Raw genomic sequence first — 14,297 nt, 5'->3', positions numbered from 1 at the left:
TAATTTTCTCATTGTTAATTATGAAAAAATCAAAATAAAGTTTAGGCAAAAAAAGGAGTCCTTCCTGTGGGCAAGGTTCTACGTTATCACATTTTATTTCTTTCATAGCATTTATTATCTGAAATTGTCTTGTTGATTAGTTAATAGGTTTACTGACTGTCTCCCATATGATTTAAGAGTAGGAACCTTGATTATCCTGACTATAACTACACACCTAGCTGTTAGAAGGGTGCCCAGCAATACTTATTTCCTGAGCAAGTACTTATTTCCTGAACACATGGACTTAAATTTAAATATTTGTTAATATATGATACTAACAATTTCCTTACCTTTTGGGTTGCAAGAAATGATACTATTTGCCTCTATACAAACAGCAGTTTGTGAAGTTTTTACACAGGTTGGAATTCCAATAATTTTATACTCATTTCCTATATTCATTTTACTCACTGATTCATCTAAGATGATTAAACACAAAAGAAAATAAGTATTCACTAAATGAAACTTGTACATGTTTGTATGGTTCAAATACCTAAAGGTAGTAAGAATTTAGTACTTAAGTTAGTTGTAAAGCATTTACTTTTGTGTGTAATCTCTATATAGAGTAACACTGATAATGTAAATTAAGGCAATTTCATTGCTGGTAAATTTTGATATTTATAGGTGATGATGAATTAATTTTAAGAAGCAACAAGACAGTCTCCTCTAAGACAATTAAAGGAAAAACAAGGATCAACCTATTTAAAATGAAATGTCTTTGCATTAAATGATAAAAAATATTAATAAAAAATGACCTATAAATAATAATTTGAGAAGAAAATAATTTTATTTTATTTTTATTTTTTTTTTTAAAGATTTTATTTATTTATTTGAGAGAGAGACAGTGAGAGAGAGCATGAGCGAGGAGAAGGTCAGAGGGAGAAGCAGACTCCCCACGGAGCTGGGAGCCCGATGCGGGACTCGATCCCGGGACTCCGGGATCATGACCTGAGCCGAAGGCAGTCGTCCAACCAACTGAACCACCCATGCGTCCCGAGAAGAAAATAATTTTAAAAGGTATTGTCACTATCTATAATATAGGCAGGTATTTTTACATTTATTATCTAATTGAAAACTGTTAGATATTTCTATTCCTGCTTTGTATATGAAGAAACTGAAAGTTAAGCAAATTGTACAAGGCTAAACAGTACATAGCAGAACTGAAATTCACATCTAGATCTGGCAATCTCCAAAATCTACCTTCTTGCAGTACGCTAGGTTTCCCTTCTCACATCTACAGACTAGGCAATGCTTTTGTACAAATTCAAAATTGGTTGGTTGATTGATTGATTGTTTTCAGTGGTCTCCATGCCCAGCATGGAGCCCAATGAGGGGCTTGAGCCTCACGACTCCAAGATTAAGACCTGAGCTAAAATCAAGAGTTGGAAGCTTAATCAACTAATCCACCCAGGCACCCCCCCCCAAAATTTATTTTACAAACATACACTAAAAATCTTGATCCTCCATTACACAGTTAGAAGCTGGTTGGTTGTAAAACTATGAAAGAAAGGCTTAAAAGGAGGGACAGGGTTAGCATTCTTCATGAAGAAGATCAAAAGGTGATCTTAATCATTTTTTTCCTTCTCTTTCTCTGGCTTTTTTTTTTTTTTAAAGATTTCATTTATTTGTCAGAGAGAGAGAGTGTGCACAAGCAGGGGAAACAGCAGCCAGAGGAAGAAGCAAGGTCCCCACTGAGCAAGGAGCTTGATGCAGAACTCCATCCCAGACCCTGGGATCATGACCTGAGTTGATGGCAGACACTTAACTGACTGAGTCCCAGGCGCCCCTCCTTTTTTTTTTTTTTTTTTGCTCCACAGAGCTTATTGGTATACCCTGTAGACTGGAAGGGAAGAATCAGGCACAAGAATTGAGAAAATAAAAACTACAAACCAGTCAGCTGATCAAACAAACAAAAACAATTAACTGAAGGATACAGAATGAATTATGAGGAAAAAATAAAAGCAAATTGTTTTTCAACTGTTCCTTGAATTACAGAGTTTGGCAAATGTATCTCAAGGTCAAGGAAAGGTCAAGAAAAAGGTAAGGAGGCTGGGAAGTCTGGTTATTTCTTCTAACGTCAATCCCAAAAGGCCTGCTTTTAAAATTAATTTAATCTTTAAAATTCATTTAGGTTCTATATAAGAGTTTATTTGAAGAAAGGGTTTTCTACCAAAAATAAAAGTTGGATAGCCACTTATCTTTCTATATTATCGGGTTTGTATGTAGTATATAATAGAATTAAGTAATTAAAAAAATAGACTTTGAGGCTGGAATGCCTCAATTTGAATGATGGCTGTGCTACATACTAGCTATGTGACTTTGGACAAATTACTTCTCTGTGCCTCAGTTTCCAAATTGTAAAATTGAGATAACAATAGAACTCACTTGATGCAGTTGCGCCTAAGTGAGTTAATATATGTAAAAGTGACTGGCACATAGTAACTGCTATATAAAAATGACCTATTATCGGGGCACCTGGGTGGCTCAGTGGCTTGAGCCTCTGCCTGCGCCTCAGGTCATGATCTCAGGGTCCTGGGATTCAGCCCTGCATCGGACTCTCTGCTCAGTGGGGAGCCTGCTTCCACCTCTCTCTCTCTGCCTGCCTCTGTGCCTACTTGTGATCTCTGTCAAATAAATAAATAAAATCTTTTTAAAAAATGACCTATTATCATCTCTGCTTACATGCCTGCTTTATCCTTGTCAGGCCACAGTGGAAAGAGTTCTTGTTTGAATTTCTGTTTCCCTAAATCTTGAGTTTCCTATACATGGTTGACATCCAAGTTATCTCCTTCTGAACAGTTTAATTCCTCCAATTTCAGCCCAAGAAAAGAGCCTGAGCCCCACCCTCATTTTCACAGTTCTGGCTTTTCAATGAAGACTCACGCTTCTCTGGGTAATTAATACCGATAATGATTTCCTCCATGGCAGACTCTGCCTGCTCACAGGTCTTTACTCATGCAGTTCTCAACAGTTAATCATATGTCACAGCTCATTCATATTTTAAGCAAATATTTATTGAGGTTTTACTATGTGCAGTAAAAACACTAAGTCCTTATCTTCATGAAGTTTACATTATAAAATAATCCCATAGGTGCCTGAGTGGCTCAATCAGTTAAGTGGTCGAAACTCTTGGTTTCTGCTCAGGTCCTGATCTCCCTGTGGGGGACACTGAGCTCCGTATCAATCTCCTCGCTCAGTGGGGAGTCTGCTTCCCCTCTGCCCCTCCCCCTGCTCACAAACTCTCTCTCTCTTTCAATAAATAAATAAATCTTTAAAAAATAAATAAAATAACTCCAATGTTGGGGCGCCTGGGTGGCTCAGTGGGTTAAGCCGCTGCCTTCGGCTCGGGTCATGATCTCAGAGTCCTGAGATCAAGTCCCACATCGGGCTCTCTGCTCAGCGGGAAGCCTGCTTCCCCCCCCCCTCTCTGCCTGCCTCTCCATCTACTTGTGATCTCTCTCTGTCAAATAAATAAATAAATCTTTAAAAAAAAAAAATAACTCCAATGTTTACATAAGACACAACATAAAATGATGGGAGAACATTGCCATAAATAATTTTGTCCCTGAAACTTAGCACAGTGCTTGGGACATAGCAGGCACTAATATTTTTTTTAAGTGAATGATGTATGACTCAATGAATAACTGATACATTAGCTAAATATGACTCTTTAAGACACTCAAAATAAGACCTATGATTCTTAAGCTATAGAAGTACCATTTATACTATATAACTATAAACAAGTCAATTACATATTTTATATATTTTACAGCTATTTGTTTTTAGTTCACGCAAAACTTACTTACCTCTTAGAAAAATTGTAAGAGACTGAAACCTAAATGGCTGGTTCTTAGAATATCCTCGAAAAGCATGAAGTGCCTTTGCTGTGATTATTTCAACTATCTGTTTATCTTAAGGCAAATAGCAAAAAACAATTAGTTATTTGAATATACATTCAATCTAATTTCCACATTAAGATATTAAATACTATTTTAAAATTTGTAATTACAAAATATGAATGCATTTTTACCACCAAGTACTCTAAATTTTCTGTCTTCTTGAAGTGAAGATGAACATAGATTACACAAAAAGTCATTTCTTACTGTTACAGATTCTGTAGCACCAGGCACATGCACTCTTATATACTGAAATCCTAAAAGAAAACAGAGGTAAGCTAAATTTGCTTTTGGATTTAGCTACCCATTTTCAATCCTTTAGAATTATTCTAATTCAAGGTATAATTAATTCACTTTTGCATGTAGGTTCAGAGCAGTCAATTAACATTTATTGCATGGCTATTTCTTGCCAAACACTATGCTAAGGCACTCTTTTTTTTTTTTTTTTAAAGATTTTATTTATTTATTTGACAGAGAGAGATCACAGGTAGGTAGAGAGGCTGGCAGAGAGAGAGAGAGAGAGAGAGAGAGAGAGAAGCAGGCTCCCTGCTGAGCAGAGAGCCCGATGTGGGACTCGATCCCAGGACCCTGAGATCATGACCTGAGCCGAAGGCAGCGGCTTAACCCACTGAGCCACCCAGGCGCCCCTGTTTTTTTTTTTTTTTTTTAAGATTCTATTTATTTATTTGATAGAGACACAGCAAGAAAGGGAATACAAGTAGAGGGAGTGGGGGAGGGAGAAGCAGGCTCCCCACTGAGCAGGGAGCCCGATGTGGTGCTGCTCTCGATCCCAGGACCCTGGGATCATGACCTGAGTCGAAGGCAGACGCTTAATGACTGAGCCACCCAGGAGCCCCAAGGCACTCTTGATATAGATCCTTAAACAGTTTCAAAAGGCAGCAATAAGAAACAGATAATTTCAATATATGGTATTCATTTAGAGGGTTCAGAGAGAAGAAAGGAGGCATGACATCCAACCCAATGAGAAGTGGAGATGAATGGAAAGATGTCCTGAGAAGTACTGAACTGAAGATAAGCCAAAGGTTTGAGAGAGGACATTACAGGGAGAGGAAACAGCACGAACAGTCATGGAACAGTGTATGAGAAGAAGCACTTCAAAAATCCAAGAGCACCTCTTATATTGCGGGAGAGAGAAGGGAAAGAAAAGAATGCACCTGAGGATTATGCAAAGTAAACTTGTATACATGAAACATCAAGTTTTATTTCATTCTTTCTACTCCATGTTTCATAAAACTAATGGTAAACATGATTTAGGATTAAACAATAAATTGTTTTACAGTTTTATATCTACCTTTTGAAAGAGGACATGCTTCATCTGAACAAAGAAATCTTGCACCTTGTGTATACTTGGTTACAGTTGTCATTGCAATCACAATTCCTTGCATCATATAAAATCTTTGAGATGCATAATCAAGTGGAAACTCACAAGGATCAAGAATATAACTTCGTAGAGGAGGTAAATGTGTTAACTTCAGCACTATATTAATCTAATAGAAATGTAAAAATGGTATTAAAAATTACAGATTCATTTGGACTTGCATTACACTATAGTAAGTATATTTGTGGAGTAAATCAGGTAAATAATTTGTTAGTGTTATCAGGAATCAAAATTTAAGCATAAGACAAAAGATTTAAATATAAAATTAAAGATGCAAACCCCTAAATCTTACATTTTAATTGCAAATATTATAATGAACTAAGAATTTTTCCTTAAAAGCGCAATTTCCTGGCTATATCCACTGAAGAGACCTATAAAACAATGAGGATCCAATAGCAATGAACCCTTCCAGTACCCAGATTGTGATTTCTTAAATATTATTTCTCACCAAAAAGAACCAAGGCTGCTTAAGGGAAATGGCTGACTACAGGTCTGGGAAGGAAAATACAGACCTGTTGCACCACTTTGTGCCAGAAATCAAGGTAGCTACAAAAAACTAAAACATGGGATGTGTCAAAACGACATAAACAAAAACCTTATGGGACTCCCAATGGACCAAAAGCACAATAACATACATCAAAAAGAATGACAAAGATTCATTGAAATATATTGTATATATTTTTAAATTCATGAGTTCCTCAAAAAAAAAAAAAAAAAAGGATAAATGAAACCAAAAAAACTATTGGTCATCCTTGGAGGCTCTCAGAGTTGAGAAAATTTATAAATGGAAAGAATCAACCATTTACTCTGCCCTTCAGATACAAACTGTATTTTAGGGTAACAAAATAGTTGATGAGAGAAAACTCCTGTTATAGAACAATTTCAGCTAATAAATTCAAAAGGTTGCTGAAATTAGAAAAATCACAATTTTACAACTTCTAATGAAATAATGGAGTCTACATAATGGTCATCAGTGGCTGCAAAAACTATTAGGTGAAAGTTGATGGGAGGGTGTATATTGAAGAGGTCAGACTGGCATTACCAGAGCCCACTGATCAATTGTGCGGTTACTAAAAGTGAAAAACAGTTTATTTCTCCTAATGCAGTGCAGTATGAAATACATGACAATAAGTATGATGTATTCTTGTCAAAATGAGTTGAATCGGAATTTAAGCAAGTTTTTAGAGCCAATTCTATTTCCCAGAAATATGGCATATGGAAGAATAAGTTAAATACCATAAGAACATAATCAGACAAATCCAAACATTGTACAGGACAATTAACTAGTTTCTTCAAAAATTTAGTGGTATAAAAAGAAAGAGGGAGGAAACTGCTCTAGATTAAAAGAGATTTAATGAGATACAATAACCAATTATAATATATAGACCTTGTTTTGATCCTGATTTGAACAAATCAATTGTGAAATACTCTTGAGAACCCAACGAGGTACATTTAAATATGGATTGGAAATTAGAGGATACCAAAAATTGTTATTTTGTAAAGGGTCATAATGGCATTGTGGTTGTGTAAGAAAAATGTCCACAACTTTTAGAGGTTGCTACTAAAGGATGTAGTAGTGACATTAAGATGTCTGGGATTTGTCTTAAAATATTTTGGTAAAAAATGCAGGTAATGGCAAAATATTGTAAACTATTAGATCTGAATGATACATATTCTCTTTATTTTTGGGGTATGTTTAGAATGTTTTAATATAATAATGTTCACTGTTATAAATGATAATACAGGAAGTAAAGATGTGTATTTAAGATATTCTATTGAACTCTGAAAAAATGTAGTATCTTTTTAAATAAAAATATGAATACAAAAATATTTAATTACAAGTAATCTTCAAAGCTTTTTAGCCTAGTTTTCTTGTTAAATTTAAGTAAAACTTACTTGAGTTTCAGTCTGTAATTGTCCAATTAATGACAGAGTCTTAACAGCAGTAAAACAGACCTGTGATTTCAAACAAACAAAGTTACCAAAAATTCCATGTGGCATGAAATTATTTTTCTTTAACTTACTGATTGAAAAACTTGAGCAGCTTTTAAAGGCTTGTGTAAAATATGATTTCCAAGTTCAGCATCCAATTCAACAATATCAGAGGGATTTACTAAAATATTAAATCGATAGACAGCATAACTTTGTTTTGAATCTGTAAAAATACACAAATATAAAAATGAGAACAGTAACATGTAGGAATTTATTTTAAAGTTTCTAAAATATAAAGTCACCTTTGCTGAACATACCGTTGTAGTATTTGCAGTCATCTATAAACTTTTGGAGGCCTCCACTTCTGTCAAGGTAGATAAGGGCTGCCTCTTTCATTTTCAGATTTGACATTTTCTCCTAGTTAATGATTCTTCTGTATCACACTGGTTAAACCACAGTTGCTGGTAAAGACTACAGATGATGAAACACACAAAAAAGATGAGAATACCTGGAAATAAAATAAATTAGAATTTACACTTCACAATCTCTAATAAAACTTTACAAACTGTTCAACTTAAAATTGAGAGTGAAATGAAATGAAGTAAAATTTCCAACTTAAATTCCTACCCAAAAGGAAACAAACTTTTTTTTTTTTTCCAAATAACGTTTTTTATCAATAGGAGGTCAGCAAATTCTCCACAAGATTGCATATCTAAGAAGAGAAGTCTCAACTATCTCTTTACAGAGTAGGTGTTTCCAAAAAATGCTTGTTGAAATAATATTACATCATGAGGTCCCCTTGCAGGGGTTGCTTAAAAAATTAAAGTGGTAAAAGTTGTTTCAAAAATTCAAAGTAAAATGTAGTTGGCCTAAAAAATCTGAAAACTTAGTTTTAGATACAGCTTTTCCTAGTTGCTGTGGGGGAATCACCTAACCTCTCTTGGCTCAGTTATCTTCATCTGTAGAAAACAAAGGGGTTGTATTAGATGATAAGGCCTCTTCTGGATTTAAATCTTTTATTAGTGACCAGCACAAAACATTAAACCCTGATAATGAGAACAGAATATGCAAAAGTCATTTAAAAGGACGTCTGGGTGGCTCAGTCAGTTAAGCATCTGCCTTCTGCTCGAGTCATGATCTCAGGATCCTGAGATTGAGTGCCACATCAGGCTCCCTGTTCAGCGGGAAACCTGCTTCTCCCTCTCTATCTACTGCTCTGCCTACTTGTGCCCCCTGCCCCCCAAAAAACAAATACATAAAATCTTTTATAAAAAATTCTTCATTTAAAGACAGCCAACAGTAATTGGAAACAATATATATCAATAATTGTATTAGGTGTTAAGGATGAAATGATTAAAATCGGATCTTGCCTTCAAGGATCTGCCAATTTAGAGAACTCAGAAATGATAACCATCACATTTATTCATTATCAAATATTTATTGGATATTTACTATTCCTTGGATATCAGACTCCTAGACAATGGGGATACAAAGATAAATAAAATATGATTTCTATTGTTCACAAAGAGTACAGTGAGGGATGAGAAATACGTAAAAAACTTACAATTTACTTGCTATAAAAATATTAGTGTACTGGGGTGCCTGGGTGGCTCTGTGGGTTAAAGCCTCTGCATTCAGCTCAGGTCATGATCTCAAGGTCCTGGGATTGAGCCCCACATCAGGCTCTCTGCTCAGCAGGGAGCCCGCTTCCTGCCTCTCTCTCTGCCTGCCTCTCTGCCTACTTGTGACCTCTCTCTCTGTCAAAGAAATAAAATCTTAAAAAATATTAATGTACTAAGGCGCACAAAAGGAACAGGATATATTAAATAGTTCACAAAATGACATCATCGTTGTGTTGGGTCATAATATTTTCTATTGTTTTAGGATATTCTGACTTAATACAATGGGTCAAGAGAAAAAGCAATAAATTCTACTTTAAAGGTGATATTTGATAAAGACTTCACTAACTGGAAGAGATGAAAAGACAGGAGGATTTTTCCAAAGATAGGGTAACCCCTTGTTACCCCAATTTTCAGACCTACACTATTGAATGCATGTGCTTACTACTTCGTATTCAGGCTACTTTCCAAATAAAAGTTAACTGAGACTGTTCTTTTTGCTATTACACAGGAGGGAAATTTCAGAGTTTCTCAGTGGTCATAGTACAATGATCTTAAAGTGTATTTTGTGTTCAGGACATCTGTGCTTCATTTGAATATAAGTTTTCTGGGGCTGAATGAAGGGAGGCTATTGGTAATTAAGTGGGTGAGTCTCAATCAGATTATTAATGTGTTTGAAGTCCATGATGATTATATAGATAGGCAAAGAAAAGCCATCAGAGGTTTTAACAAGGGGGACACCTGGGTGGCTCAGTCGGTTAAATGTCTGCCTTGGTTGGGCTCACATCAGGATCCCAGCATTCTGGAATCCAGCCCCATGTCAGGTTCCCTGCACAGCTGGAATGAAATGAAGGAGAGCCGACGGATTCTAGATTTTTAACGTTTTCATGCTGGACATGGTGACCAGACTGTAAATGTGTTCCGGATGGGGGTGTGTGGATAATGACGCTCTAATGGAAGTATGGAACTCCGGAGAAGGGTAGGAAAATCAGGTAAAAGTTCACTTGTGAGACCGTAACCCCAATGGGCTCTTGGAGTCCAGCAGAGAGAGACAAATAAAGAAAGAAAAAGAAAGAAAGAGAGAGAGAAAGAAAGAGAGAAAGAAAAGGAAAGGAAAGGCGGCGAGAGATAAAGCTCCAGAGTACGGGTGTAAAACAGAAGTCTTGGGGAGTATATTCACTTTTGAGAAAGGGAAAGGGGAGACACGACATGGAAGCCTGTGGAAAGGCATTAAATAAGAGAACAGGGATAAAATTCTACAAGTGTTCCCATACTCTAAAGAATTCAAGTGTGTTGGTTCACTTGGAACAGGCGCGAGTCGCGTCTTCTCACCCTGTCACAGAAAAACACCTCACAAAGTGGATAAAAGCGAATCTGACCTCACACCCTGGGATCTAGAACCTCTTCCACCGAGCCAACCACAGCCTCTGCGACCAGGAACCCAGACCCACCGAAGCCTGCCAAGCGAGCGTTCCCCTCAAACCAACACCCAAGCCGAATCGCACGCATGCGCACACCTTGCAACCGTTGGTGGCGCCGGGGCTGCCGGGACCCTGCCCCTCCCCTCATCAGGGTGAGTACCCAGACTCTTCCTCCTCCCTCTTTAATTAAATCAACGTTGCACCTTCACTGTAAGGCAAAGAAGAGGGACAAGAATAGAAACAAATCTTTGTTTTTTGTTGTTTTCACAGGCAAAGTATCTCCTTGGTTTTTGTTTTTATTTTATTTGAAAACTCTCCCGCTGGGAAGGCAAAATGGTGTAATCAAGCTGGAAAACATTTTGGACTACTTCAAAGGTGGAGTTACTTTATGATCCGTGCCAGCAAGTCCGTGCCACACATTATCTATTATACATATATAATGAGCGGATTTAAAACATATGTTCAAATTGGTCTGGCAGTGTCTGGCCGTGTTTTCCCACAAGACTTTCAGAATGAGGCGATTCCTGGCCAAGAAACAAAAGCAGAATCGTCCCGTTCCCCAGTGGATTCGGATGAAAACTGGTAATAATATCAGGTACAATTTCCAAGGGGAGGCACTGGAGAAGAACGGAGCTGGGTGTATAAGGCATCACACATCATGAGAAGACACACCTAATTGGCACCACATACTTAAGCTACGTGAAGATCCTGTGTTCTATCCTATCACTCTGTAGACATCCTTCCTACCTGGCCAATAGATAGGTTTTATCAGGGAAATGATTTTTCTGTTACTATGCCTCTGCACCAGTAGGTTGGTTCAGTAATAAATGCGAGAACTTCTGGCTTAAAAAAAAAAAAAACCCAAACAAAAAACCGTATGTTCACACAAAAACTTATACATGAATGTTCATAGCCAAAAAGCGGAACCAACTGATAAGTGGAAAAATAAAATGTGGTATAACCCTACAATGGAATGTTATTTGGCCTTAAAAAGGAATGGGGTACTAATATATGCTTCGACATGGATGAGCCTTGAAAACACTATGAAACGTCAAAGAAGCCAGACACAAAAGACCAAATATTGTATGATTCATAGGAAATGCCTAGAACAGGCAAATCTGTACAGAAAGTAGATTACTTTTTTTTTAAACTGTGGTAAAATATATACAACAGAGTCACCTTTTAAATGTTTACCATTGCTAAAATTATACCCAAACAGTGTCTGTTGGATCTCTCTATAAATATCCTAAGATCCAAAATTATTCTGGCATATAAAAATTTTGAATGGAGATACTGCTTCCAGTCTCTATCTACATCATTTAGCATCTCATCCCCAGGTATGCCCAAGACTTGTCAATTTTAGTGTGTAATATAATGTAACAATGGCTGGGAAGCTCTTCACTGTACCATACAAAATAAAATAAGAGATAACATGAAGAATGTTAGGGATTCTTCATTTAGACCTTTGAATTTATTTTGGAAATAGCCATAAAATTGTTCAACTAGTCAAAGGGCACACATTTTTTTTTCTAAAAGACAGCATGCTATGAAAGAAAAAATAAACTTGAAACTTGGAAGATGTTTATTCCCTGAATAATATGTAAGCCTCTGATAATGTAGATAATCTAATTTTTCTGTTTGTCCAAAGTTTTATACATTTATCCCTCACATACACAAACAATTCATTTTTGTAATGACTTTTAGAAACCATCACCAATTTAAAATAATGACAGGAATTAGGTGCTTATTAATCTTTTTGCTAGTTTTATTATGCTATAAGATTTGTATTTCTTGTGATCCAATAAACATCAGCATAATATTTAAATTTGTCCTTAAAAATATACAATATTGCACTTTAATTTTTGGCAGTTTAATTAAGGAATGACTGAGTAAAAAAATCATACAAGAAACTACAGGTTTTATTTTGCTTTATAATAAGCAAAGAACTTTGTGTAAAAGCAGAACTTACAGTAGTGCCAAAAAAACCAAGTATTTACAGTGTTGCTATTAAAGTCTTACCTCTGAAGGAAGATTCAGTGTATTGGATGCAAATATTATTAATCTAACAAAACCACACTCCCCTCCTCCCACTTTGCTGAACAATTTTCAGCCAAAGGCTATTGGTGTAAAATGCTTTTGTGATTTCTTTCTCAAGAGAAAAACATGGAAAGAATGCTTGTTCCTGAAGCATATAAACTTGGTCCTTAAACTTTCACAATGTTTCCTACATGACTTGAAAAGTCTCTAAGAAGCAGAATTCCAAGACAAGCATTATTTTTTAGTTTTTCTGTATTCTCTTTTATAATGACAAGTACACAGTTAGTTTGTTTTTAGTATGATTTTAAGGTCAGTTTCCTGTACTTATTCTAGGACAATAAAGATACTGACATTGCATCTGCCTGATTTTTAACTTTTATTACACTGTTGTGAAATACATATTAATACTGACCAAGAATTTGCTATTCTATTTTTTAATCCCCAATTAGGTAAAAACTCTTAGAAGGCTCAATATTTTTCACTCATTAACCAATTAGAAAGACAGTTTTGAACAGCTGTTTGCAAAAGCGAATGCCAAGATTCAGGACTACTTAACAACATAAAGACCAGAAAGAACATAAATAGAATGTATTTGTAATATAAATACATGACACAGAGACATTCATTTTTGGCACCACCTAAAAAAAAAATCCAGTAGTATTTTATTACTCTTCAGATCTTTGGGAATACTCTAAATTATCTATTAAGCTTTTATTTTTCTTCCAGAGAAAAAATAATTCACAAATTTGAATTGGTATTTCAAAAGCAATGGATCTCCTTTGTTATTTTTTAATTTGATCTGCAGAATGAACACTTACTCAAAGTGTTAACTCACAGCCCATGTGTTAACGATGCTTTTACGTTTTAATCCTACCAAGAACTGATTATGTCAAACAATGACTTGTGGAAAGATGTGGTTTCTACTTAAACAACCACATACCAATTGCATAGTTCTGATCTGAGAACAAAGGTCAAAAGTAGAGAGAAAGGCATTAATGTATGTTAACCAAACTGAAACAGGCTGTCGAAAAATAGTCTGTCTTGGGTAGATGTTAGTGTAAACTCAGTGGGGAAAACAGTCATTAGCAAAAAGTTTTTTTAAAAATAGGTTAATGCTGAGAACAATAGCTTTTAAAATTTCAGTTTAAAAATAAGCTTAATAAACAATAATACAAATTTTAATTCGAAACTTAGCTCTTTGAAATGCCCTATTTTCTTGCATACAGCAGAAAATACATTTTTCATAGTTTTTAACATTACATGTAAAAATGAGGCACTAGTTAAACATATTTGAATATAGTCACACAAAGAAGAGTTTCAGTCTCAATGCTCAATGGTTTCTGGATGGCAAACTGTTCACAAAAATAAATCTTCTGAAGGAGGTGCGTAAGAGAAACCAACGAAGGCATCATCTGCTTCCAGCACACTGGCGTTCACTATAGAATAGTCAGAAGACACACATACAGAATATGGAACTGTTTCTTCTGTAAACGCTGCATCGAAGTTCCTGATATCATCTGGTCCTGCCTAAAACATTAAAAGCATGTTATTACCTTAGGTTGCTTTTCATTAATTTAGTCTTTCCTTAAAACCCCTTCAAGAATGTATATATTTATTCCTGGCAAGTTTAGATGTCTTCCTACTTAACCATTTCTTTGAAACAATTTCTGCTTTTCCTTTCCAGAGTTTACCATCCTTCCAGCAAAGTTATTGTTGGAAGTGGGGGGAGACAAGGGTGAGGAAGGCTAGCATAACAGAAGCTTGACCTATGTTAATTTGAACCTCAGGCCTTGAAACTGACCCCCTTTCTCTCTACCCAGCACCATCTTTAAGTTTAGAAAAGGAGACCAGGTAGGTTTTCAGGATGGCACTTTTCACTTGAGTTCCATAAAATGCTTGCCCATCCAGTTTCTGTACTCTGGGCAGGGAAAGCCTTTTGAGGAGAAAAGGAAGGGGC

General features: G+C 35.9%; 2 protein-coding genes and 1 pseudogene across 9 annotated transcripts in view; 1 reads left to right on the top strand and 2 right to left on the bottom strand.

Moving 5' to 3' along the window:
• MCMDC2 (minichromosome maintenance domain containing 2) overlaps window positions 1-10,390 on the bottom strand; it is a 33,858-nt gene extending 23,468 nt beyond the window's left edge. Inside the window, exons 1-8 of one of the 4 annotated variants that reach the window (XM_032315592.1) lie at window positions 10,262-10,390; window positions 7,581-7,771; window positions 7,356-7,486; window positions 7,228-7,287; window positions 5,245-5,440; window positions 4,067-4,189; window positions 3,843-3,947; window positions 330-455 (exon numbers count right to left, since the gene is read on the bottom strand). In XM_032315592.1, coding sequence (XP_032171483.1) covers window positions 330-455; window positions 3,843-3,947; window positions 4,067-4,189; window positions 5,245-5,440; window positions 7,228-7,287; window positions 7,356-7,486; window positions 7,581-7,674 — 835 coding nt within the window. In that variant the 5' untranslated portion in view covers window positions 7,675-7,771; window positions 10,262-10,390. The remainder of the gene's footprint in view (window positions 1-329; window positions 456-3,842; window positions 3,948-4,066; window positions 4,190-5,244; window positions 5,441-7,227; window positions 7,288-7,355; window positions 7,487-7,580; window positions 7,772-10,261) is intronic. The other 3 variants (XM_032315593.1, XM_032315595.1, XM_032315594.1) reach the window with 3 other exon arrangements.
• A 330-nt stretch (window positions 10,391-10,720) lies between these two features.
• Window positions 10,721-11,177, top strand: LOC116574793 (annotated as a pseudogene).
• Window positions 11,178-11,755: 578 nt separating this feature from the next.
• The window catches only part of SGK3 (serum/glucocorticoid regulated kinase family member 3), a 145,477-nt gene continuing 142,935 nt past the window's right edge, over window positions 11,756-14,297 (bottom strand). For 4 of the 5 annotated variants that reach the window (XM_032315597.1, XM_032315596.1, XM_032315600.1 and 1 more), the window contains one exon: window positions 11,756-13,867. In XM_032315597.1, the coding sequence (XP_032171488.1) occupies window positions 13,697-13,867 (171 nt within the window). In that variant the 3' untranslated portion in view covers window positions 11,756-13,696. The remainder of the gene's footprint in view (window positions 13,868-14,297) is intronic. The other variant, XM_032315598.1, reaches the window with a different exon arrangement.

The sequence above is a fragment of the Mustela erminea genome, chromosome 16 (assembly GCF_009829155.1).
Source record: "Mustela erminea isolate mMusErm1 chromosome 16, mMusErm1.Pri, whole genome shotgun sequence".
Classification (NCBI taxonomy): Eukaryota; Metazoa; Chordata; class Mammalia; order Carnivora; family Mustelidae; genus Mustela; species Mustela erminea.
Note: the sequence above shows the minus strand (reverse complement) of the source record. Positions and strands in the feature narration are given on the sequence as shown.